The sequence below is a fragment of the Athene noctua genome, chromosome 10, assembly GCF_965140245.1.
Source record: "Athene noctua chromosome 10, bAthNoc1.hap1.1, whole genome shotgun sequence".
Classification (NCBI taxonomy): Eukaryota; Metazoa; Chordata; class Aves; order Strigiformes; family Strigidae; genus Athene; species Athene noctua.
In genome coordinates, this window is record NC_134046.1 from 12297140 (window position 1) to 12322445 (window position 25306).

The 25306-nt window shown below is 43.7% G+C and overlaps 1 protein-coding gene across 1 annotated transcript in view; it reads left to right on the forward strand.

Moving 5' to 3' along the window:
* The window catches only part of ITPR1 (inositol 1,4,5-trisphosphate receptor type 1), a 170770-nt gene that overhangs the window by 94943 nt on the left and 50521 nt on the right, over positions 1–25306 (forward strand). The window contains exons 40-43 of the mRNA XM_074914301.1: positions 6773–6808; positions 8496–8546; positions 11931–12063; positions 13331–13521. Coding sequence (XP_074770402.1) covers positions 6773–6808; positions 8496–8546; positions 11931–12063; positions 13331–13521 — 411 coding nt within the window. The remainder of the gene's footprint in view (positions 1–6772; positions 6809–8495; positions 8547–11930; positions 12064–13330; positions 13522–25306) is intronic.

Sequence of the window (25306 nt, forward strand, 5' to 3'; positions counted from 1 at the left end):
CAGGAAAAGTATCTTTAAAGATGGATGAAAAGCACGATTTGTTTTGATAGAAAACCAAAACCATCAGAAACTGTAAACCATTTTGCACCTTATTTGCACCTTACTTGCAATGTGTTTGTGTTGGGTTTCGTCCTCATCCTGGGGAGTTGTGTGCTCAGAGCTTGTCTTTCAGTTTGTGTCAGGGCCCCTGTTTCTCTGACTCCACGGGCTCTCCCGGAGTATCAGGGGGACGTTAAGAGCTGAAGGGGGCTGACTTGAGCTGAAGAGATAAATAGGCTGGTCTTAACATTGGCTCTGTGCAGGTGTCTCAAGCAATAAAGAAAGAAGAAACCCCTAAGGCAGGGCACTGGCACCTTGTCTGTAAAACCCCTTGGGCTGAGTCTCTCTTGATGGACTCTTAATTGGGCTGGAACTGCTGTAATCCAGTTCTTGATGGAGCTGTTGACTTGCTGGTCTCTTGGACAAGAGTTTCAGGACCAAGGTAAACTTTTCTTGAGTGCCATCAAGGGTGAATCTTCACACACCACTGATAACTAAACCCTGGTGGTAATGAGACACAACAGCTTTATTTGCTTTTAATTCAGTCCTCAACCCGCTAAAAAGTCCAGGCGTGGTACAGATGCAGATTTTACAGTGTTTCACAGCTCAAGTTGAGATGGTGAGCTCCTCCATGGGTTCCCTGTGGTCCAGGACAGCTCAGGTAGCACAGCTCCCTCCCCACTGAGGCATTTCTGTTTGCAACGTGATGTTCCCATCGGCTCTTCTGGGTCGGGATCGGTGTTTGGGGACACCGTGGCCCAGATTCCACCTGCAAGTGTGAGTCTTGGGCACTGAATTGTGTATGTCCTAGAGAAATGCACTAATGTTTTATGGACTAAAAAGGAGAGAAGTATTAGTGTTGACCTGCAGGTGGCATGCTCAGGATGCTGAATGTGGCTGAGAGATGTCCTAGTTTTGTGGTTTGTTTTTTTTTCCTTTTTTCCCCCCTCCCAGCCACATTGCAGTGAGCTGCTCTGCTGGGCACCTGCCAACATTCAAGCAGCAGTTACATAAGAACAGCTTTTTTTCCTGGAATTTGGGCCCGCTGCTGATGTGTGACCTTCAGCAGTAATTGCCAATAAATGCGGTGGAGATGTTTACAGTCACCATGGGCCAGGCCGGGGCTGCTGGCCTCCGAGTCTGCACCGGTAGCTGCTGTGCCCGTGGGGCGGCTGCTGCTGCATCCTGCGTCCGCTAGTCCTGTACCATTAAATCTGTATTTTATTTTTCAGGGTGAAGAGGGGGTGCTCTGCTGCTTCCCCCCAACAGGGCTGGAGGGGTCAGCAAACACCAAAATTACCAAATCCAGCAAAACTATAAGCGCCTGGAGTTTCCCATGTAATTTAGTCCTTTTTAGGATTTAAAGTTAAACTGAATTAAGTAAAACCCCAGGGTTTGTAGGGGGGGTTTTTTGTTGTTTTTCTATCTCTATTCAGTAATGACACTTCTTTATGCAGCTGATGAAATGGTGTCCAGCAAAATACACCTGCAGACCTACTCAATATAGTTTGGGGGTTTTTTGCTTTTCACCTCTTCACTTTGGTCTTCAGGTTTCACGTAGGTGTAAAGGGAACTGAAAATCCTGGTTTAAAGGGGTTGACTGAATTAACCTTCTCAGTGCTCTTTATCAGTGGTAAACTAAAAGGAGGATGGCTGGGTAAGGTGCAACATATGTGCTATTTTATGCATCTTCTGATTGAAGTTGGAAAATGTATTAACCTCTTAAGTGCTGGAGAGATGCGCTCCCAAATTATTTTGCTGTAGAGAGCTTACTCCACAGTCATTTCTCTTGTGTATTTTGCAGTTAGACAGTGCTTCACTTGTTATGTCTCAAGCAGAGGAAATGCAGGCGCTCATAAATTTTTGTGGGCTGCCTTATATTTTTTTTTCCTTCAGAAATCCTGCAATCTTTGGACCGTTTTTCTTGCATGAACTGGAATTGGTGAGCTCTTTGGAAAAGGAGACTGGAACATTTCTTACAGTTATTTCTAACAAAAAAAAAAAAAGTTATACCATCTCATTAATTAAAACTGCTAATGTAAAATGTGTATGAAGATAGTTCTTACTATATTCAGTTATTGTAAAAGGTCTGCAAGAATGAGGATTTAAAGAGAAGCAAGTGATTGCACTCCCACTGAAGGTCAGTGGTGTATCAGAGACAGAGATCTTTAACTCTAGGAAAGCCCCAGCCCAAGTAAAACATGCTTTCTCAATTGAAAACTCTGGAAAAGGAGAGAAGGCATTCCTGTAGGCAGATCTCTGACCTTTCAGTGCAGGCACTGACAGCCCTTACGCCAAATTTCCCACCTCATTGTCTGGCAGTGTACAAAGTCTTTGCAAATTCACTGAGATAAGGGGGGGGGGGGGTGTGGGGGTAAAAAACATTTAGCTTCGTGCCTGATCTGAGTGTGCGCCGCAGCAACAAGGCGAGGGATGTAAGCGTGTGGTTGCTGCTCCATCACGTGCCGGTGGAGCTGGGGGGCTGCATATGCCCCCTGCAAATCCCGTATGTCTTCTGTGAGGGCTGGGAGAGCTGTATGGCTCTGAGGACCTGTGCCAGGACACAGTACTGCTCCACATCTCCCACTGCCTCTTGATTTATGCAAGTGTGAGATCCTCCATCACTAAAAATACACTGCTCAGCAACTTTGATGCAGGTCTGTTACAATGGTAAACCATAATGTGGGAAGTTTGTCAAAGCAGTTCAGTGCTCTTGGTTCCCAATTATCTCCCCCTGCCCTGAAACTTACCCATAGCAAGTCAAATGTGTGCTTGACAAACACCTACACATCATCTGCAGAGGCTAGAAATTTCCTATCCAAATTTTTTTTGGTTCTACAAAGTAACAGTATTGGCCTTACAAAGGAGACTTGGCAAGCAGGTAACCTACGTGGAGTTTTCTGGTGTTATTGAAGAACTATGAAGGACAGCAACATAGTTTGTGCTCTAGTCTGTTGTCATGATTGGGACTAGGTGGTGCCTTTGTGTGTCTTTCAAGTAGGGACTATCTTCACTGTATTTGAAAGAGAAAACAGGAGAAATTCAGAAGAGGGACGAAAAAATGGAAAGGGACTTCCAGGACTCTATCTAAACTGTTAGTCCCTTGGAACTCCAGCTGAGATCGGAGATGGCAATGCAAGAGCTGAGGCAGAAGGCAGTGGTTTCAGAATAACCTCTGCCTGAGATCTTCACTCTAGTTCTTAGCTAGGTTGTATATCCAGATGTAATCAAAAGCTTAATGTGGTATTTGGCTGATTTGACTCTAGTTGTGTTTTTCCCCTTTTTCTTTCCTCCTCTATGCCAAATCTCTCCCCCCACCACCCCGATAATTAGATGCCATATGCATGGAGTTGGGTCGGTTCCTGAATTCACAGATTTCAGGACCAGAAGGGACTGCTCGGTAATTTAACCCGACTTCCTGCGCAGGGCATCTTATTTCTTGCCATTGCTTCTCTGCTAAGCCAAATCAATTTAGTTTGACTAAGCTTCTTCAAAATGCTCAGTGTTAATCTTGAAGACCTCCCAGGACAGGTGTCAGTTTACTATTGCATTGCACCAGCTAGTCGCCTTCCTATCTTATTTAGAGGAATGTTTAGAATTCCAATTTCCATTGGAAAATGGCATCAGCCTGTGGAAGTTAAGCAGTCTGAGGTTTGTCACCTCTCAGTCCTTTGTACTCAGGGATGACCTTACGTGGAGGTGCTTGTAACTGTGCAGGTTTGTCCATTTTTTTGTCAAAATTCCAAAGTTTGGTGAGGCTGAAGAGGAAAAGATCACGGTTTTGAAAGTGTTCCTATGTGCATGCTCACACAAACATGAGGTTTTTCTGATAAGATTATTTCCCATCTATTTTTAACATTACAATATGAGATGTTTTCCATCCTATTTTGCTGAAGCCACTGTCAGGAGGAGACCCAGTGTGTGAACTGGAATCTCCACTTGCCTTTTAAATGCATTTCAAGACTTGTAAGCGCTATGTTTTCTGGATGTTTATTACATAGTTGAGTTTGGGGGGAAAAAAAAAAAAGAGAAGAGCAATCCTGAGTCTTTAAACATGAGTGAAAATCTTTCTGCATTTCCTCAAACCATTTCCACTTTTTTATCCAAAGTGGTAGTTGTTTGAATTTTCTGTGAAAGACAGGATTAGACAACTTTCACCTTGATTGTTATTTTGAAAGCAAATGAAAATAAAACTTTCATACATTCCTCAAAACCATAAAGGAAAAGGTCTGAAGCTTCCTTCCATATCTCCTAAGTTGAGATGTCATGAGTTCACACTTGAGCTGTCACTTGCTTTGGTGGTTTTTGAGGTGGATACATCCACTGTTGAGTCAGATAAAGACCATTCTGGGAAACACACATAGTCTGTGTTGGGGAAATGGCTGCTAGAAGCATTACGGTCACCAGCGGGTCAAAGAAATTGTAATTCTCCTGTTACAGCTAATGATGAGTGGTTTATTTGCCAGCCTTGTGGGAATGGAAACTTCAAAGGAAGAGGGGTTTTTTTACACAGCAAGTTGAAGGGAACTTTAGCTATTGCTAGCAAAAAGTAAAAACGTTGTACTCTGGCTCTGCCACCCACTATGTTCCACTTTGAAAGCTGGCCACTGTGTCCGTGGCACTCACCTGGCCACTGTTCGGAATTCCACAAGCCTGCCCCTGCCCCCCAGATGCCATCACTTTTCTTCCAGCTGGAGAGCTGAGGTATATGGAAGCACAAAAAATCTGGCACAATTACTACTTCAGTCTACTCCCACCCTATTCAGTCCTTTTTGTAAAGTGTAAGCTGATACTTTGCTGTTGCAGCACACAGGGTAGTGCAAAGTGTAGCGTGGTAACTATAGCTTTAACCAATTTTGACTGAATAACAGTTTCAGTATTTAGAGTTTATATTCTTACTGAAAGACTGCTGAAGGCCCTGCTTATTTGGAATGATCCATCCGAGCATTGCCAAGGGCAGTAGCTTTTGCTTGCAGATGAGTTTGTGGGGCTGGTTCTAACATGCTGATCTATTTATACATGCTGTCTGTGCTTCAGTGGGAAGGCACAGGAATTTGCTAGCTAGAATATGTACTTTTTCCTTCTCCAATTAAGTTGGAAAGATCAAACTAATTTCATGCTGATTCTTCGTCTGTGCTGGTTTTCAGCCCCAAAATGTACACGTATGTTTGAATTGGGGGTGATGGTATAAGCCCGGGAACAAGGAAACTTTCATTGGGAATCCAACTCCCAGTACATTATCTTGTGGCAGTTGTATCCAGTCAACCTGCCAGCTTGGGTCTCCCCTTCCCTAGAAGGAAGATACTTAATTTCCCTTACAGAGGAATATGCACCATTTCCTCGCTGCTGTTGACTGCTTAAAGGAGGAATTATTTTTGCTTTGCTCTGAAGCAAATTGTGCAGACAGTGTCTGCAATCAGAACAATGTGCCCAGACTCCCTAATGACTTGATAGGGTGTTTCTGGTGTCCAGCCTCCGAGCAGCAAGGGTGTACGGCGCGGGGAGTGCAGGAACTGCGTGTTCCTCTGCATAAACAAGGTTCTTCCTGTTAACTTTTGATCTGTGCGGCCTAAATACTCCCTGCTTCAGTTGGACCAAGAGACAAATGGTTTGCATGCGTGTGAAGTTTCCAAGAGTGGTGACAATGCAAGGAAGCGGTGTACCAAAAGCCGTGTGAATTAGCCAGGAGGAAAGTCCATTAGGAGAAGGACAGAGAATGGTTCTTCCTGGCCAAGGAGCCCCTGCCCACGCAGCACCGCAGGGGAAGTGCCCGCTTCGCTGGCTCCTTCCTGGGAAGCGGAGTCTTGCCATATTTCAACTTCGGGATCTTGTGTCCTTCCTCTCCCGTTGCTGTGCATTTCCTAGGCTGCAGCAAATATTAGGTTAAAATACCACGGTCGCTCTCCCAGCCTATGCTTTATTTGTCTGTCTAGTTCGTGTGCCCTCTAGGCAGACACGGACAATGAGTGGCTGACTTAATTTGGTATTACTGTATTGTTGTTGTCTTATTTCTTAGAGTCTGTTCCTGAGAAGTTAAATCAATTTGCCCACAATGAAGTAGGCAGTTTCCTTTGAATGTTTGGGTCTCTGTTGTATGTCTAAGCTCTACTAGATAAAAGTTGCTTGTCTTCATCTGTTTCAATATGATGATCAGCATTTTAAATTTGAAAAGCTGTTACTGTTAAGCGTCTTATTTCATTGCTCGTGTTTGGTGCTGTATCATGTATCTTTTATCTCAAGCAAAGTATGTTTATAGATGAGAATCCCCTGGAAGCATTCTTTCAACTAACATTGTAAGGCTGCTGCCTTTCTGTGACATGCAGCCCTGGCTTCCTCCTCCCCTCTGGGGGTGGGTGTGCAGCCTTCGCCCTCTGCGAATCTCAGATCCTGGGTGTGTGGTGTGAGCGGGCCGCCCAAAAGTGCATTTCTGCATTGCAGGCCTGTGTGCACCTGCAACTGAAGCTTTTTGCTTGTGCCTATCTGTTCATGCAAAGTAGTTTGGGATGTTCAAAGGATACCTGCTAAATTTTCAAAATGTAGCCTTTTTAGGAGCATGGTGGGTGGGTGGGAGGAGGGTGTGAACAGTAATTAGGGCTGTAATTAATTTGTGATGATTCAGCTGAAGTTAAGTGCTTTGCTAGCTCCCTTCCCCTAAGTGTTGACCACTAGATTTCTGTTGGGATGAGAGATTCTTGAAGAATGACTAATTTTTCTGCATTTTACTTTCAACTAGCTGCCGCAACCTCCAGAAACGGAAAGCCCTGTAGAGGTGTGTCATCCACCTATATTTGTACAGCAGGCAAATATTGGTGTTTTGAAGTAGTCCTGGTGAAGTGTCTTGTTGGTAAAAAACCTGTGAAATGTGTGTTCCTGCGTGGTGCTAGACAGTGAAAAATAAGTAGATTTGTTGAAGTGGTTTAATCCAATACAGCATCAGCATGACAGTCTGAAAATATATAGAAGCACGTGAACCAGTCCCAAATCTTTGTTCCTGGACAAAGTAAGGAACCCAAAGGACTAATGTTCTAACCAGTCCAAGGTAGTGTGGGTCTTTCAGCTGCTTCCCTTTAGCTCTTCAGGGAGACAGAGTTTGGAAAGTCTCTCCTCACAGCTTCCCCTGTATTTAGCAAAATGAGACTTCATTTCTCTGCTTCCTAATACAGAATTTGGTTTTCTCTTTGTCTCACATATTTAAAAACCTGAATAAGAAAATGGAGGTGTCAGAAGAAGTTAGTAGAAGCCTCATAATGCCAGAGCCAGTTAGGTGTCCCATTTGAAATGCTACAGTGCAACAGTTAACGATCACTTCCCCTTTTCCAAGTTGCTAGCTCTATAGTGAATTGGATGTGTAGCCACATTTCCTTTGAGATACACCGGCATCAGTTCTTATAGAACAGATTTGTGGAAATGAAGGCATAATATTTTATGAAATCTCCAATTCTTTTGAAATTCATGGGACGTCCAGCCATGGCCTTGGTAAATGGTACGACTGGGTGCTGTATCAGTGCAAATCTATCTGAAGCCACATGGGAGTCTAAATCTAGGATAGTGTTGATATTCTGAGCTATATAAATACAAAGATTATAATTGCGTTTTGAAATCATGAAGGGAAAAAAAAATGTAGCTTGTGGTGGTTTAGACCTTGTATTTGTAATTTTTGTGGAATAGTGTTTAAACGTAAACTGAAAGTCTGTGTGGTCATAGAATGACTTTGAGATGTTTGGGAGATGGCTCCTGGTTTAAGATGGGTCCCAATATACAGTGGTTGTTCCTAAATATTTTCAGAGTGCTTTAAAGCAGAAAAAACTCAACATACTTCAGGTTTACAAAGTGGAAGCTCCATCCCTGGAAATTTGCTTCCTTTAGATACTTAATATCTGAAATGAGAGATTTGATTTGGAAACATGCACATGCCAAGGGACTTCGTTCAGGAAATCAGTGGAAGCTCCCCGAAATCTGTGGTATTGGAATAGAAACCCCAGAGGTTTCGGCACAGGCCCTCCACAGTCTCAAAAGAGCTTCATTGACCACAGTCAGATACATTGAAGTACCTACACTTCCCCCCAAAGTGTGTGTATAGTGGGGCGGGGTGTCTGTACGTGTGTGTGTATCTGTGTATGTGTATGCATGGGCATGCATGGTTTGGGTTCTTAAAAACTTGTGTGTTACTGGTAACTGTAAACTTAGACAGACTTTGTGTTTTCTTTAAATCCATGAGAATGTGTTGGCATATGTGCATGCCATGGTGGTCTGCTGGAGGGTGGCAGAGCAGCCTCGTTAAGTGCTGCCAGAGCTAATTGAGGGCAGATGTTCTGTTCTGATAGCTTGTCAGTCGGTCTTCCTCATCTCCCTCCTTGCTTTCAGCTGTGATTTCCCTTAATATTTTCCATGAGTGCAAAGATGTTAGTGTCTCCTTAGTGTTGTTCTGCTTTAAAATGAAATTTCTGCATGCACAGCAGGAGCTTGATCAAAGTCTACCACAGAGGCAACTGGAGGATCATAGAAGGGTACGTACAGCAGTCAAGCACGTTCAGAACTAATCCTCTACCTTTTCCTTTTAAACAGTGAAGCGTTAAGTCATGTAAGAAACTTCTGTGGTTAACTGCTTGCTGTCGGTCTCTTGGAAAATCTAAAATGATCAGTTATGCTTACAAAACAGGGTGCTGGAGCACCTTCTCTTGTATTAAATGGAAGGGCAAGCTTGGCTGCTCCGAATTAAACCTCAGATCCTGGTCTAGTCTGTTCACACTTTCAAAGCACTTCCCCTTGATGATGATCACACAATTATAAAGTGAGATTAATCGGTGCTGGAGGAGTTTGCCTGCTTTGGCCACACCTCCCCCTTTGTAAACAGACAAGCTGCAAAGTCAATGCCGTTAATACATTTCTCAATTTATTCTGCTCTTGTAGCTGGGAACAGAAGAGCAGCAGCTTATAACTGCTTCAATCTTAACCATTACTAAAGATTCTCTGTTTTAAAAATTACAACAGGTTTTTGATATCACATAAACAGAGTTGTGTATTGTATCTGCTTCACTGATACATGTATAGTAATGTTTGTATAGTGCTTACAAGGTAAACTAACACCTTGATGGTGAATGCAGATGAAACTGAATGCTGTTGGGGTTTTTTTGCTAGGTAGCATATTTGATTTTTCTACTTGCCGCCAAACATCTGATATTTGTTTGCATACTCTACGCATCAAAGTGGTGTACAACAGTAACATGATGGTTAAAGAACTGTTCTGGAGCCAAGCATTGCAGCTGAATTAATTATAACATTTCTTAAATACCACTTATTTTTTTCTCCCCTCTACTTTGATCACATACTCCTATACTTGTTAGCTAACACAGTGGGTTTGAATAATTTTGTAGGAAACAAAGTTTTTCTTCCCAGTTAGAATTTGAAATGCTGGTGCATGCAGGTTGCCAAACCTCCAAAATCATGAATCAGCACGCTTTCGGCCTAGGAACAGCAAATGCTTGATGTGTTCCCACTTGTATTTTCTGGTTGCTTGTCCTGTTTTGGATACGCTACTCCTGTTGACAGCAGAGGGGCTGCAAGTCTGTCCTCAGAGCAGCAGCTCCCAGGGAGGTGTCTCCCAAGTATTTTGACCATGGAATAGAAGTTGCCTTCTGCTCCACGGTGGACCAGAAGGAAAGTCTAGAGATGACTTTGGGAGCTTTAGTTACCCTTCTGAATTCAGAAGGAGGTGGAGTTTACTGAACAACTGTTCTTGTGGTTGGATGTGTGTTATCTTTGTAATAAGTAGTGAAAATTACTGGTTTTAAATGCCAGTTGGTATGATGAGTGCCACTTAGTTTAACAGAGAGGAAGAAGGTAATGTGAGAACTCCTTTGTAACTTGATTTTTGGTATAGGACTTATATGGGCATCAAGTTGCCTTTCTAATCAGTACACGTGTATAAGGAAGATGTAGTTAAGGGGTTTTTTTGTCTGGCTTGACCTTGTTCTGTCATGTAGCCTTCCTTACCTGCCAGACTGAGAGCAGAAAGATGGTTAAAGCGCTACATCATGCACTAAACACTCTCATGTTGCTGTCAGTCACAGTAGCTCCTCTGGGATAAGAATTTGATTGAGCTTTTGAATCGAGTCTCTTCCCTCCCCTATATGTTAACTGTTTGGCCCAAGCAGTGATAGGCAGCGTATGCCCCTTGGAAAGGTGCTCATCTTCTTTTACTGTTGCTTCCAAAGTAGCTTGCCTTTTTTCTTTTTTTGAGGACTTTTGGAAGCAGCTGGTTGGAAAGCTTTCCTTGTGTTTTTATTTTACATCTTGTCTCCCTGCTGCTTCCCCCGTCCCCATCTGATTCTGTAAAACACAGCTCCTGTGCTGCAGCTTTCACACTAATAACCTATAGGAACAATTTTTAATCTGTCAGATTGTAGTGACAAGAAGGGGAGCCCTGCCATTAGCACCAGCTCTGCGGGGCGGGTAGGGATCCCTGACCAACTGCAGGTGGGTGTTGGGCTTCTCTGTTTGGAAGTGATGTCTGAAATTTGGTAGAGGACTGTTAATTTCCAGAAAAGTTTTTGTCCTTCCAGTGCATTGGAGTATAAGGCTTTCTTTAAGATACCCTTTGTGAGTGCCTGCTTTGTATCAAAAGCAGCATGTCTGCGATGGTGCTGGAGTTTTGTGTGAGCCAATTAGTGCACGTTTACATTGTTCCATTTACTTATTTGTGTTTTAAAGGCCTCTTGTCAAAGTTCAAAACATAAGGCTTCACTTGTATGACAGCTAATATATTAAACCTTGTAGTTAATGTCTATGTCAACTAATTTCTTTTGAAATACAACTGAAAATTAGTGTCAAACGCTTGGTTTGTGAATGGAGATCAAGATATTTTAGTTCATCCTGACGTATTTTTAATATAATAATTTATCCTCCGCTCTCTCAAACGCTGTCTCAGGGTAGTACTGCTGTAACCGCAGCACGCTGCCATTAGCAGAGCAGTAGCTCCCGGTTAAAATAATCACCAGTCTTTGCACAAAGACCTTGTAAAAATCTGTTAATCCCACTGCGATGTTTGTATGTCTGCCCATTGCTGGCAGTACTGCAGCTTTTGTACGGCGCTCTGAATTACCGGGAATTCCTGTCAGACTGCAGTGAGTGCAGCACAGGGTCCGCGGGGTAAGGTTCAACCTGGGAGGTGTTTTGGTCTCCTCCGGCCCCTGCTGACAGCAGCAGCACGTACTCTGCTGGCCCGGGGTGTCGGGGTTATCCAAGGACCAGCGTCCACAGGCTCATGTGCTTGGATGCTGACTGCTGGCGTGATCAGTCGGCTGCCGGCAGGGACGCGGGGAACAAAGAGCTGGGATGCAGCGGGGACGGCTCGGTTGCCGCTCGGTGGCTGACAGCGTTAGATCGCGTCGGTTGCTGATGGACGGGAGGAAAGAGCGTGTCCCTGTAATGTTGATGAAATGGCAAAACAGGATAGGTTTGAGGAGGTGGGATTGCTCGCTGACAAAACATTTCTAATGTTACTTTAATCCTCCTCTTCATTTCGTGGTGGTGCTACACAGATGCAACTTTTTTACATTTAAGACTGAGACAATAGATCTTAATTTAAAAAACGTCTTCAAGAAAAAAATTTGTTTACAAAGCTTTACACAAAAACTGAACTGTAGCTGTTTCTGGTGCTGGGAACCCATAATCTTATTTAAGCCCCATGAGACACTCCCACCCTGGTGTCCCAGCCTGCCTGAGCACATCGGGAGATGCTCAGCGGGTTTTTCCAAATCTCCAGGGTTTCCGTTCCCCCTCCCTCACTACGAATAGGCTAAGGATAGCAGCAGTCCCCTTGCTACTGAATATTAGTAGTTTGTTTATTCATTAAGCTCACATCTTGATTTCATTATCCTCTTTGAATCAAGGGTGAGGCGCTCAGGCAAGTTTTGGTCAACCGTTACTACGGCAACGTGAGACCGGCGGGACGGCGCGAGAGCCTCACCACCTTCGGCAATGGCCCCTTGTCTGCTGGAGGCGCCAGCAAGGCCGGGGCAGGAGGTAGGACGTGCTCCTGCTCACCAGTGCTTCCTGTGATCTGCCCTGCCAGGTGCTCTGTCTGTCTCTGCCTGACAAATTGGTATCCTACAGGTGAAATATGGTTGGTTTTTTCTTCTACTGTTCTGTTCTGTGAAATCCCAAGAAAAGAAACTATCCGCACCGATGGGGAAGAAGTCTTGATTGCAGGTTGCTTCTGGCTTTAGAAACTCCTATGTGTGTTAACTCTCCTTGAGGGATTCCACTTTAGGCTGAGCTGAAGCATTGCTCTCCTGTCTCTAATCATGTCAGCTGGTTTTTCCTCATGCAGATGAGAGCAGTGTCCTTTTTTCTCCTGAGCCCATTTGAGAAAGAACTTTAAAATGAAGCAGGCAGAGTGTTTTATACTTCCCAGAGACTGACTTGGGTTGGCTTGAATTTTGTGATTCTGTTTTGAAGGAATGTACTTAGAAAACCTGATCAGTTTAATATTTGTAATAACATTTGGCGAATTAAGGATGTCAGATGTATTAACTGTATTTGAAACAAAAGTTTCATTGTATTACAGAGAGATTTCAGGATAGGATGAACAAAAACTCTGAAGTTAATTAGGAAGAACAGTTTATTTGATTTGAGACCATTGTTGAAGTCAGTAATGTCAAGCACGTTTTGTCAAAACACAGTTCAGTGTGTTTTGCCTGTTCAAAATAAAGACAATGGGTAAACCTGTTGAAAGCAGCTCTGATCAGAAACAAGAAATACCACCTATTTCCCTGTATTTTCTGAAGTTGATAGGTATTTCCTACTTGCTTTGTGCTGCCTACTGCCATACTCTTCCGCTTTGTAGAGCGCTGGCTTTGCCATCCTGTGGAATTTGTCTCACCTCTTCTCCATCCCCTCACTGGTCCTGCAGAGCCTTTGCCTCTCTTTGCATCCCTGAATCCATGCTCTTTCCAGAATCCTCTTCCAGTACACCAGCCCTCTTTCCACCTCCTGCCAAGGAGGGCAGCGGTGCCAGTAACCGTTTCCCATTGCTAGCCCGGGCTGTCCTCCCTCAGGACATCACCTCCCACATGTTAAAGCCATGTTAAGTGTCCATCTTACAACATGCCTGATACATGCTTTAAGTTACAAAACCTTCCTTTCAGAAATGCTCAGAGCTGAGTTCATCCCTGTTAATAAATGTGTATGCATCATTCAGGATAGGTTAATAATTTAAACCACAAGAGAGGTGCCATCACCTTAGGTTGGAGGGGTTTGGATTTCAGCTGGTTTCTCATCACCTTTCTAGGAGGAAGCTCTGGATCAAGTTCAGTGAGCCGAGGTGAGATGAGTTTGGCTGATGTCCAGTGTCATCTGGATAAAGAAGGTGCATCCAACCTGGTCATAGATCTCATCATGAATGCCACCAGTGACAGAGTCTTCCATGAGAGCATCCTGCTAGCCATTGCCCTTCTGGAAGGTGGGAACACTACAATACAGGTAGGGAAATGGAAAACTTCATGCTTACAGCTAAAACAGATTGGGAAGGGAAATGTGTTTATGAAATCCAGGGAACTTGAGGAGGTTAAGAAGAAGTGGAGGGAAATGACTAAATGATCTTTGACCTGTAATTAAGAAAAATACCAGTGTCTACTATGCAAAAGTTAACTTATTAAATGTTTGCAAGGGCACTGGGTAATTGAGGTATTTCCCAGGGCAATATAGAGGAATGTATAACAAAACAGTTTTGTAGTGTAAGTTAATGTGACTACTTCTATGAGTAAGTTTAAGCAACTGCAGCATGCTCAGAGACATTTACAATTAGCTGTTAGATTTCAGACTACTTAAACAGTAAACTCCAGACCACCACTATTCTCCTGTAATCTTGAGGTCCTTTGTTTCTGTGTTTCAAATCAGGGTTTGGTTTTCCTAAATGGCAGTTGCGCCTGGTATGGATTTTAGTGAGCATACACCAACCAGGTTGTGTGGTACTCTTCCAAACAGAAAGTAAAACCTTATTATGGCAAAACGTGCCTACAAAGATTATTGCACATGTAGTATCTTACTCTTTTGACTTTTCATGTGTTCTGTTTGCAAACAGACCGTTTCTGCCTTGGACAGCAAGCTTTATGCATAGCTATTCCAGGGAGTGTTACCCCTTTCCTACCCTGCTGCAATGTGTTTCACATGTCTGAACAAAACAATTAGTGATTTGTTTAAGAAGGTCAGTTTTGCAGATTGTTCCTTTCAGTCAGAGGAGCAATAACATTCAAATGTTTGATACACATACAGATTTAGGTTTATAATTTCATGTCATTTGTGCTGCATCCTAATTAGGAACATTTAAGCCACCAAAAGACACAGTGTCTCGCAGGAGCAGCAAAGAGTCACCGCACTTACAATGTTATTCTTAACTAGACCTCCCTGGCAACTTCTGGGAGTAATGTTTGACCAGACTGAGGGTAGTGCTTCACCGTGTGCTTAATCTAATCTCACTGTGGGCTGTTGCCAAACGGCCCATCCTGTTGTGGTCGACTGCTTGTCCCCTCTGCAGCTGTGGGGTGAGTTGAAGTAAGTGGATGATCTGATGGAAAACCAGTCTGCTGGTGAAAACAGATTTGATCCCGTAGAAATGTCGGGCTCAAACCTGACCAGAGATGTGCTAAAGAGCAGCTATATCCTCTGGGCAGCAGCATGTGGTGAGATTTGGTTGAGTGTAATGTGGGGCTGAATCCTGACTAGTTATGGTTAAAACATGCACTGGATCTCTACAGCAGCACCTCTTGTGTTCATGCAAGCTTCCCTTGAGAGGAGAGGGAACATTTTTGGGCTCCTTCACTCTGTCAGAATCAGAACCCTCTTTTTTTTCCTCTGTGTATACGCTGTAGAGTGAAGCTTCTTTGCAAAAGACAAAGTGGAAATTAAGTGTTTAAAATCCCATGTCACCTTAAACTGCAATGACAGGATTAACATTCCTTGGGGAGAGTCACTCCTTTAAATTTCCTGGTTTTCTCCAACGTAAAGGAAGCTGAGCTTTCATCTTCTTTGCTCTCAGGCAGCCTCAGGTAACCTCACACTGACTGTCACGCTGGAAGGAAAAACAAATTCTGCACCAGCCTGATGTGCAGAGATCCTTTGCTTGGGCTGGACCCCAGAAGTCATGGACCAAGTAGAGTCACTTCCTGCTGTGTGCGAGTCAGTGTTGGAAGGAGATTCCTTCGCTCATCTGGTCAAAACAAACAGGGAAGTCTGCAATCCATCTCCAAAGACACCTTTTTCACCAAAAAGGGAGATTCTTTAGTTGGCATTTGCTGTTTGTAACTGGGAGCTGGGAGTCTGTAAAATAACTGTGTAGTGAGGAACGAGCTGTTGGCATAGGATGCTTGTAGCAAATGGTGTAACGCTCTCACATCCGCACCTCACGGTCCTGCCAGTTTCTGTTGCACCCTTGCCTTTATAGATGTTACTTCCGCAAACCAGAGTAACTGTTTTCCATCCTTTCCTGATCAGCAATAAGTGCTTGGTGGCTGCCTTTACCTTTAGAAAATGTTCTGGGCAGGCAGCAGCTACTTGGTGCATGTGTGTGTACGTGCTCTATTGCAGTGGCGCAGGGTTGGGGGGGGCTCTGGTCTAGGCTGCTTTTAAGTACAGAATGTTTTAGGAACCAAATGACTTGTGATGCCTACAGCTAATGCTGTAAGCTCCGAGGTCTTGGACACACCCAGGAGCTCTTACTCATGCATGCAAAGCACAGATGAGACTTGACTGAAAATATCCTGTGGAGCCGTTGTAATGTAGATATTTTGTACTATAACAGTCCAGTGGCCTGATAGCAAAAGGAAAAAAAAGAAGGTTTATCAGTGCACAAAGCAGTTCCTTCTGTATTGGCTCATCTCCTGGTGGGAGGTAGAGAGTTTGGTGGTGCTTCACTTGTACTGGCTCTCACAGTCAAGGCCCGTGGGGACCCACTACAGTGTCAGTCAAGAACAGCACGTATTCAGTGCTCTGATCTTTCAGTGGTATTTTAGTCATGAAAGCCAAGCAAGTAAAACTTTCATGGCAAAAAAACACCAACCACAAAGCTTAAATTCTGGGAGAACAGCTGGCTCAATGCTGGTGAATCAAAGTGAAGGTGGAGGCTTGCTCTTTAGTAAAATTACGATTTCAGGTTTGTATTTCCCAAGTAATCGCTGAATTATGTCCAAGTTACGCTGGTGTTCTGAGACAGTAAGTTGATGTAACTAAGCTTTTTGCTCTTCACATAGGAAGAATAGTTTATCTGCTCACCCAGAAAACACAGGAGGCCATGGGTGCAGCTCAGCTGCTGGGGAGCACTGCCTTCACAGGATTGCTGCCCAGGGTACTCACTAGTCTGCACAGTTTCAAATCCGATGGGTTTTATAAAGCAGTCTCTCTCACTACAGCACAGTAAAGATTTATTGATTGCAGCAATTGTATGGTCTTCTACTTAGTAAGATTAAATTTTTACAAAATACTCTGCAAACTTTGCCTGCTTATAGAAACTACATGCACTTAACGAAAATGAACGCAATACTTTCTGTGGTCTTTTATCCTGATCTTTCTCTAATCTGTGTTCTTTTGGTAAGCTTTGCAGATGAGGTAGGTAGGGCTTCACAGCCCCAGCAACCTGCAGAGTGGATTTTCTCAAGTTCTACGGCAGTTTCCAGTAACTGCCAGTGGAAGAGTCATCTTCAGTCTCTGGACTAATAACTGTGTTCATTTTGCATCAGACGCATTTGTCATTGTGAAAGTTGACCTAGCCAAACCAGTCTGTCTTTGAGGTCTAGCACAGTTTATCTTCATTTCACAATTTTTTGGGGTTATTATTAACAGCTCTTGATTTATACTATTCTGAACAAGTTCATTCTGTGCTCAATCTGAATAATTTTTACTGAACTTAAAGACCTGTAGATATAAGCAATTTGAGAATAGGAAACTGGTGGGATAAGGACAGGTTATGTAAAAATGCTTTTTGGCAGCAAAGCCAGAAAGGTGTCACCCCTGCATGGCACTTTCTTAACTCCAGGTTTTCACACGGGAAATGAATTCGGCCTGAAGTTAAGCAAAAGGTTTGTACTGACACACAGGAACTTGCACATGATGATTGTAATATGGTTAATAATGGGAGTTCCCGGGTAACTCCCATGAGCTTCAGTGGGAGAACAGATCCCCATTTAGTTAGGAAGGGATAACTGGAATAGGTGTTACTGTTTCATTAGATATGTGCAGGGCCAATATTAAGGCTAGGCAAAGTAGGTGGTTGCCAACTCTAGCAGAAAAGTAAACCTAGAAATCTTCCTTAGTATAATTGGCAGGAGTGATTTTTATTGCATTGTTGAGAAAATCAATGTGGGGGAGAAGCAGGACAAGAAATACTCCTGATTTATCTTAGGAAAGAGATGAAGCTGGTCGCGTATGGCGCATCGAATCCCGGGCTGGTCTGTGGTTTGCTATAGGGGTGAACATGGGTGTGATAAACTGTTTTGGGAGAAGGACAGAGGTCTTTGCCCACTTAAAGCTCTCTTTTATTTTTAGATTTTGGAGTTTGCTTAGAAATGCTGTCAGGTTCTTTGGTAATGGTGATGAAAGTGTCGTGGCCGTGTCCGGTGAGCTTGTTGCTCCTGCGCAGCAGGAGCTCCGGTTTTCAGTGGGAAGCCTGCCCTCATTTGTAAGGAGACAGAAGCAGAGGAGGAACCGCAGGGTCAAAACCAGACAACAAATTAACTTGACAAATGCTGCAGCTCACTGAACTGAAAATTACATAAACCCCTTTATTAATTTATATAACCCTCAGCATCCACCTCGAGAGAGCCGGCGTCAGTGGTTCTGCACACAGCAGCCCTGGGGTGTGGGGGGGATGCCCCACCGGCCCCATGCTCTCCTCTGAAATGGTGAGGGGCGAGCATGCCTTGCACCCTGAGCTCATCCCCCCGGGTGCTGGCTTGGGCATGCTTTGCTGGAGCTCACGTGGCTGGTGCTACATGTCCGTCAGGAGAGATGAAAGCTTGGTCCGTTCCCTGTGCACGCTGCAACACGGCAAGTTTTCCTCTGTTAAAGCAACCCAGGCAAATGAATGACAGTGGAGGAAATTGCTGAGGACTTCTCCTGTAACGCTTGTCTCTCATCTGCTAAATAAAAATTACATGCGCCGTTACTCTGCCTCACCTCTGTAGAGTTTTGGGTTTCCTTGGTCGGTGGAAGTTAATGGCAAGTAAAGTCCCTTACATAACTGCCTCTCCATGGAGACTTTGGTCTGCTCGTTTAATTAGGGATCTTCTCAAAAGTTAGATTGTGTGACAAATTACCCACAGGCACATGTTGGTATTTCCAGCAAGGGAAAGTAAAATGAGGTGGTTGACATTCGTTTAGTTTCAGGCATTTTTTTAAGCACTATCCCAAAGCGATGTGATGCAGAGGGACCACTTTGAGGTGGGGTGGTGCCTTCCCGCTTCATCCAGAGTTCTTCTGCAGATGGGCCGCAAACACAGAGGATGAGGTGATGGGAGTCAGCACCCAAAGAAAAGGTGATTATTTTCCAGGAAAGAAGTAGGATTTGCTCCTAGCTTTAAGGCATCTGATCAGAGTTGCTGCTCCTGTGCAGAGGATGATGATGGAATCTGCTCTACACCCCTCCTTCCCGTAGAGTATGGGATGAGGACCAGGGGCCACCACAACTTGAGATGGCACCAAGGAGCCTTTGGTGGAGGACCAGAGAGTTGTGCCTACATCGCAGCATGTCAAGAGTGAATCTGTGTTGTGCTGAGCCAGGGTTTGGAGCTCACCATATATACGTGAGGCTTCTTTGAGATGTGACTGTACAAAAAGCTGTATGGCTTTGAGTTGCTTTAACTTCCAGAGCTCTTCAGTTCAACCCGCAGAGAGAAGCTGTGCATTTTGTGTGCCCTCTTTGAGTGCTCGGTGGGGGCTGTGGCTGCACGGTACCGTGCTGCCTGATGCAGAAGTACTGTGGGGGTATCGGAACAAGTGAGATACCGAAAATCACAGCAGCCAGCTCTTCACTAGTCTGGTTTAGTAGGAAATATTCATTTGGATGAAACACTGGATTAACACAACTCTCCTGTCTCCAGCTCTGCCTAGCACCATACCTAAGTCTTGGACTTAGTCGATGTTTCTCCTTGTGTATTGACACCAGTGAGAAAACTCCATCGTGGTGGATTGTGGTCTCCTTTGCTGAACTCAGTGCCTCGGACTGTCCAGGAATGATCAATAGTTACTAAATAATTGCAGAACTGATGCACAACAGGAATTTAATTCAGAGCTATCCAGTTCTTGTTTGTGTTTCTGGAATCAAGTGACCGAGGTGCTACACGGCCAGTGGGGAGATGGGGCTTGCTTCTGTGGCCGTCTGCCACAGCCCCCAGGCCTGAGGGAGCAGTTATGGGGACACAGATCTGTGTCCTTCGGCTTGCTGTAGTGTGTGCTGGAAATACTGTGACAAAAATGGAAGGATAAGTGACACTAAAAAGATCAACAGTGAAATAGCTGGAATCAGCCAGTCAACCCTCTTTATTTTTTCTTGTGTTCCCTGTTGGCCTAGATGTGTCCTGTCTGATTTGGTTGCCACAGCACTTAGTTTCTTCTTCTCTGCCACTTCAATCGTACTTCAAAATTGGGAGAAAATTTTACAAAATATTACAGAAGTTTTAGTGGTATAAAAATGTAGATTTATTGACACAATGGTGCTTTAGGGTTTGTGCTTTAGACTTTCTAAACCAGATTTACAGCTTACAAAATTTGCAACAGTCACAGATCTCTGCAAGCACACAAAATCATACATGATGATAACTTTGGATTGCTAAACTTTTGTAAATAGCACTTGAGAGCTTTTTGGTTGTTGATCAGAAAAGTTTTGTTGAAATTTCTACTATATATAACTGGCAGAATTCTTTGCTATAGGATGTTACATCTTTTTTACATTGTTTTAATAATACCTGTTCAGGAAACTAAAGCAAAACCAGCAAGCTATCAATATGTATTAAATAACCATCTATGTCTTTCACCATTTTAATGAGTTTTTCTCAAGTTAAAACACACCATAATTATTTTTTTACATTCTGGGTACATTACTTCAGAACATGACATTAAAAAAACTGTTGATAAGGACCTACATCAACTGTCACATTCATCTGTGGGCAGTGATCTTGTCCTTTTGTGAAAGAGAGCCCTCTCTGAAATGAAGCATGCTGCACATCAGACCCTCCTTCACGGCACAGTTACCTTCAAAACACAGCGTTGAACCTGCACTAGTAATTAAGTCAGTGCTGAGGAAATCTGCGTCCTGATGCTCTGGCGATCTGCAGCACGTGAGGAGACTTGAGATGGCAAAGCCGGTAGGAGCACGCTGACTCTTGCACATGTATTTTAATGTATTTAGCACAGTGAGGTCTCAATCTTGCCTGGCTGTTGGATACCACCACGATAAAAAGTAAGTCCTACTAATAATGCATGGAGAGACAGAGCCAAAGGCTGCGAGGAATCATTCCTGCAGAGATGATTTAATTTTTATTGGGGGTAGTAAGATGCATAGGTGAGATTGAGAACAGGGTGGATGAGATTGTAACAATACCACATAGTCTTTCTATGAGCTGCAGCTGCTATTACATTTTGAAGTATATTTGGGCCATCAGTATTCCTGTATCATAGCATCTTTCAGCCTTTTTGCCCAAAGGGAGGTTTTATGCTTAGATTTTGGTGTGCCCATCTGTGCAACCGAGCAATGTAGGTGAAGAAAATGGAGAGATGCTACATCAGTGTTCAGCTGCATTGCTTGTTCTCCTGTCTTGGTAGCCTTGTGTTGTTCATGGTGGTTGGGTACCATGGGCCTCTTGTGCGGCAATCCTCAGCATTCAGGTGAGATCCTGGGCCTGTAAGGAACAGGGATGTAAATTGCTAATTCTCCCTATTCGTCTCGGTGGGATCCAGGTCCAACATAAACTTTTAAGATGATCCCTAGCAGGATTAAAGTCCTCCACAAGCAGGCAGAGGCAAGCTATTCAGAAAAACAAGGTCATGCTGCTTTTTTCTTTTTTTTTTTTTTTTTTTGGTAAGCACAGGAATCAACAAAGCGATGTTATATAACTTCTATTTATATCCCACTTGCTCACTAGCTGCAGGCATACAAGAGTAGCTGAGAAGGGAATTTAATGAGCTCTCAGGGCTTGCTCACCTTCCAGAGCGGGTAGGAGCCAGCTTGTTTTTGAAGTGCGTCAGCAAATGAAACTGGTGGTGGGTGGGTGGTTTGGGTAGGTGGACTGACTTGTTGCTATGGTTTTCTTTAATTCCTCTGTCTCTCAAGAAGATCTTACGCTTTTTTTTTTTTCTTTTGGGGAGTCTGCAGACTTCCTTGTTTCTCACACCTACACAGAGCTCGCTGGTTCGGTAAGGAAGTGGGATTCATGCTCCTGCCATGCAGGAGCCTTGCACAGATTAACTGAGTGACCTGGCGGGTGCGTGCTCCCACATGTGTGCAGGAGGAACTCAAATAAGGCTCTGTGCCGAAAGCAGGTCAGGCCCCTGAGTCTCCCACGCTTTGGAGGCCATCTGCTCTGTCTGGGGGGGGATTTAAACCCCAAACCCAACAGTCACGTTTCTACCTGTCGTTCCCCCAGTGTGCATTCACCTCCTGGTCATCATCCAACATCACTGCCCCGGGGGTTCTGTACTGGCTCTGGAAGGGCACGAGGGGACTGTATCTCTGTGAGGTTTGTTCTTACTCTCCTCTTTCTGAAATAACTTGAAATTGCATCAAGATTTTAGGCATTGCAGTAGGAGAACATGTATGATAGAAGGGCTCTTCCTGAAACAAGTGGTGTAATTCTGCTGTTGCCTGCATTTCAAGCTGTTCAGGAAAGATGAGCGTTTACATGGGTCTGTGTACGCTTGTACCCCTCCAAAAACCTCCCTAAGGTGGGGCAGAATCTCCAGCTAGGAGTAAGAGCCTTCCAGGATGGCGCGTGAATGCCCCGACAGAGAATTTGTCTTATTTGTGGAAAATAGAGCTGGGAAGTCCCCCTTCTGCTTTCAGGACAAAGTTTATTTTACAGTTTGCAAAAAAAAAAACGGGCAATTGAGGTGTTCTGGCAGATTTTCCTTATGGGTTTATTTCAAACTGTGAAGCATGTTCAGCATGAAATATTTCAGCTGCCATTTCCTTAAGCTATGCAAGACTAATGATATCTATCACTCACGCCCCAGAGTGATGGATCTTTAGCAAGCCAGGACGTATGAAAGATTTCAGGAAAAGAGAGGGATCAGTGATATTTAAAATAAATAACTGAGGGGGGAGAGAAAGCAAAGTTAGGTTGGAATTTTCTGCAGTGGAAGCCCTTGCAATATGTTTAGGCAGAATGTAAAGGGTTGGCATTTGTACTTATTTCAGTGCTTGTGTTAGCAGTGCAGTTCCCCTTAAAATGTGGCTGCTTTGAAGTAGTCCAGCTAGAAGCAACGGTACGGGGGTGGCAAGCTCTTTCTGCAAACATGAAGTAGCGCAGAAGTTTTGCATTAGTTCATGCTGGCAGCCTGTCCGGATAACCCAAGCAAGTTAACATCCCCGTAATAATTTCTCTTTAGTGTTGGAATAAAATGTCCTGAGTTGAAGCCAGATAGCTGATCTTTCTCCTGTATCTGGAGGGACTTTCCTCTTGAAATATCCTGGACTAGTCAAGTTCATGGGGTATTTTCTCTTCACTGTCATTAGAGAAATGGGGAGGGAGATGACAACGGTTTGCTTTAATTTGTGAAATATTTGCTGGGGCTTTGCTTCCCTTACTTATTGGTAATCAGATATTTGTTTTCCTGGGGAATTCTTTGGGATACGTTCGGATGGTTTGGCAGGGCTTAACAGCTGTGCTCTGTTGAAACAGGGCTGTGAAGTACAGAGGGTGTGGCCCCGAAAAGGCTCTGTCCTCTGCGGGATGACGGCAGGCCCTGGTTCTGCAGCCAAATGCTCCTCTAAAATCAGGCCACCCTTCTTTTGGGAGGAAGCACGTAGCTGAGCAGATGCATCTTAAACCCAGCGCCTGCTAATAGGTTTTAGTTCTATTTCTCACGACGTGATCATTCAGACAGCACATACAGTCCAGCCTGTAATTACTGAGTCTGGGGCAGAAAGCCAAGCTATTCAATGCAAAACAATCAAACGGTTGTTCCATTTCTTGGCTGGCGAAACACTTGTGGCTTCAGGGCAGATCCAGCTAACAGGTAACAGCGTAGAGGAAGGTGTTCCTGGTAGAGGTGACAGCACACACAGGCAAAACTGGATAAGCCTTTCAAAGGCGAGAGCAAGAAACAAACTGCCTTCAGTCAACTCGGTGGGGGTTTTTTTCCCATTTAACAATCCTATGCTGGGCACAGACTCATTCATCATTAAATTTGTTGGGGATTAGTTAAATTTACAGTGGATTAGTTAGCTGGGTCTCTACTCTGTACACCTTACAGAAAGGTATGTCTGCTGCCTTTTATGGGTTTGCTCTCCAAAGGGCAGATGTCAGCTCTGCTTGTTAAAAAACCCAGTTTTGCTACTCATTGCTGATACGTGAGATATGTTAAGGTCCATGCTGCATGGTTATCCTGCCTCCGTAATCCCACTCCCCTGAGCTGCTGGGTAGTTAGCTGAGCTTGTCTTCCACTTGTCATTGGAAATTATGTATATTCTATGTCAAGAGTCTGGAAAGCAAGGCAGGAAGGGAGAGGAGGTGAAGTGGTAATGTTAGGAAATATGACTGTTCTTTGCTGATTTATTTTTTTCTTTTCAAATGTGATTCTACAATCCAGATTGTTAATGATCTGCAATATTTAAGAACATGCCAAGAAATAACCACCACAGAAAATGATATTAATTCTGAATAAAATGCTAGCAAGTAAAAAAAGTATTTTCAGTTTAGCAAAAAAAAGTAGGTAGACATTCAAGAGTGTATGTAAATAATTTGAAGGGAAGAGGATACCAAATTCCTGGGAATAACTATAGAAGAGACATTAAAAAAATTAGTATCAGTGACTAGAAGTTAGTAACATAAAAAGGAGCTTAATCACATGTTTCTAACAGTTATTAACCACTGGAACAGACTACAGACAGATGTATTCATTGTCTCTGGCACCTTCTAAAGAAAGATAGGATGCTTTTCTCAAAGTTGTGTTATTTAAACACAACTTTGGGCTCAGTTAATGAGCGAGAGCAAAGGGCTGATGGTGCTTAAGGGTGGGCCAGGCTGTAGCTAACCAGTGCGCTGCAGTTTAAACTTGGCCTTTGATTTATTTCCTAGTGAAATCAGTCGCTTGGTATGCAGCTTTTCTGCAACATATTTTGTGTGGACCAGGGAAATAGTCATAGATGGAATGGTGATGGTATTTACTACTGTCTTCCTTTGGTTCAGAGGCAGTGTGCTGGAGGGGCAGAGGTGTAAGGGGGATGTTCTGTTGTGCTTGAATTTTCTGGTTGGATTTGTTTAGGAGCACAGCTGGGTGGTGGAGAAGAGAATGAAGAAGTTATTCCACTGGTTTCCTGGTACCTGGTGGTGTTTAGTTGTTTTACTCTGTGGTATTTTAATAGACTACTTTGAATGTTAGGAGAAGGAATCAGTGTGGCTGGCTTTGCAGATGTGTGATGCCTGTGCTGGGTGGTTCTCCTTCCATCCCCTCAAAACAAATACGGCTCATCATAACGCTTGATGTATCATATGCCTGTAAAAGAAGCAGCATCCTGCTGCTTGCCCAGGGCTTCATAACCTGCATGGAAACCGCGCACCACAAATATAAATCTATTCTCCAGTCACCTGCAAGTCTTTGAACTTGGCGAACCTTTACACAAGAAGATTTTTCCCCTTTTTGTTTCTTAAAGCTCTTTCCATTGCCCCAAGTTAATTTTGAATGAGTTTGTGGAGGTGGTGGTTGCTCCATCTTTAAAAATGATTGAGAATTCTTTGTGTGATGTCCTTGCGCATGGTGGGCATTGCTATCACGTTGGAAGCTTGTGCATGGCATCAGCGGATGTGTTTGGGTTTGTTTCATTCTGTGACTGTATAATTAATTGTGACCACGTTATCTGTGGTATTCTGACATCATAAGTCTTGGTTCATTTAATCAACTGGTTGATGTGCTCTGGAGATGTACTGCTTTTGATTGATGTGTGTGTACCTGTAAAGCTGTTTGAATCTGGCATTTATAAAGCAAACCTCATGTTCTGCTGTGCATCCTGTGATCTCTTGTTTTAATGGTAATGACTTTTAACAGTCATTAACAAAACACA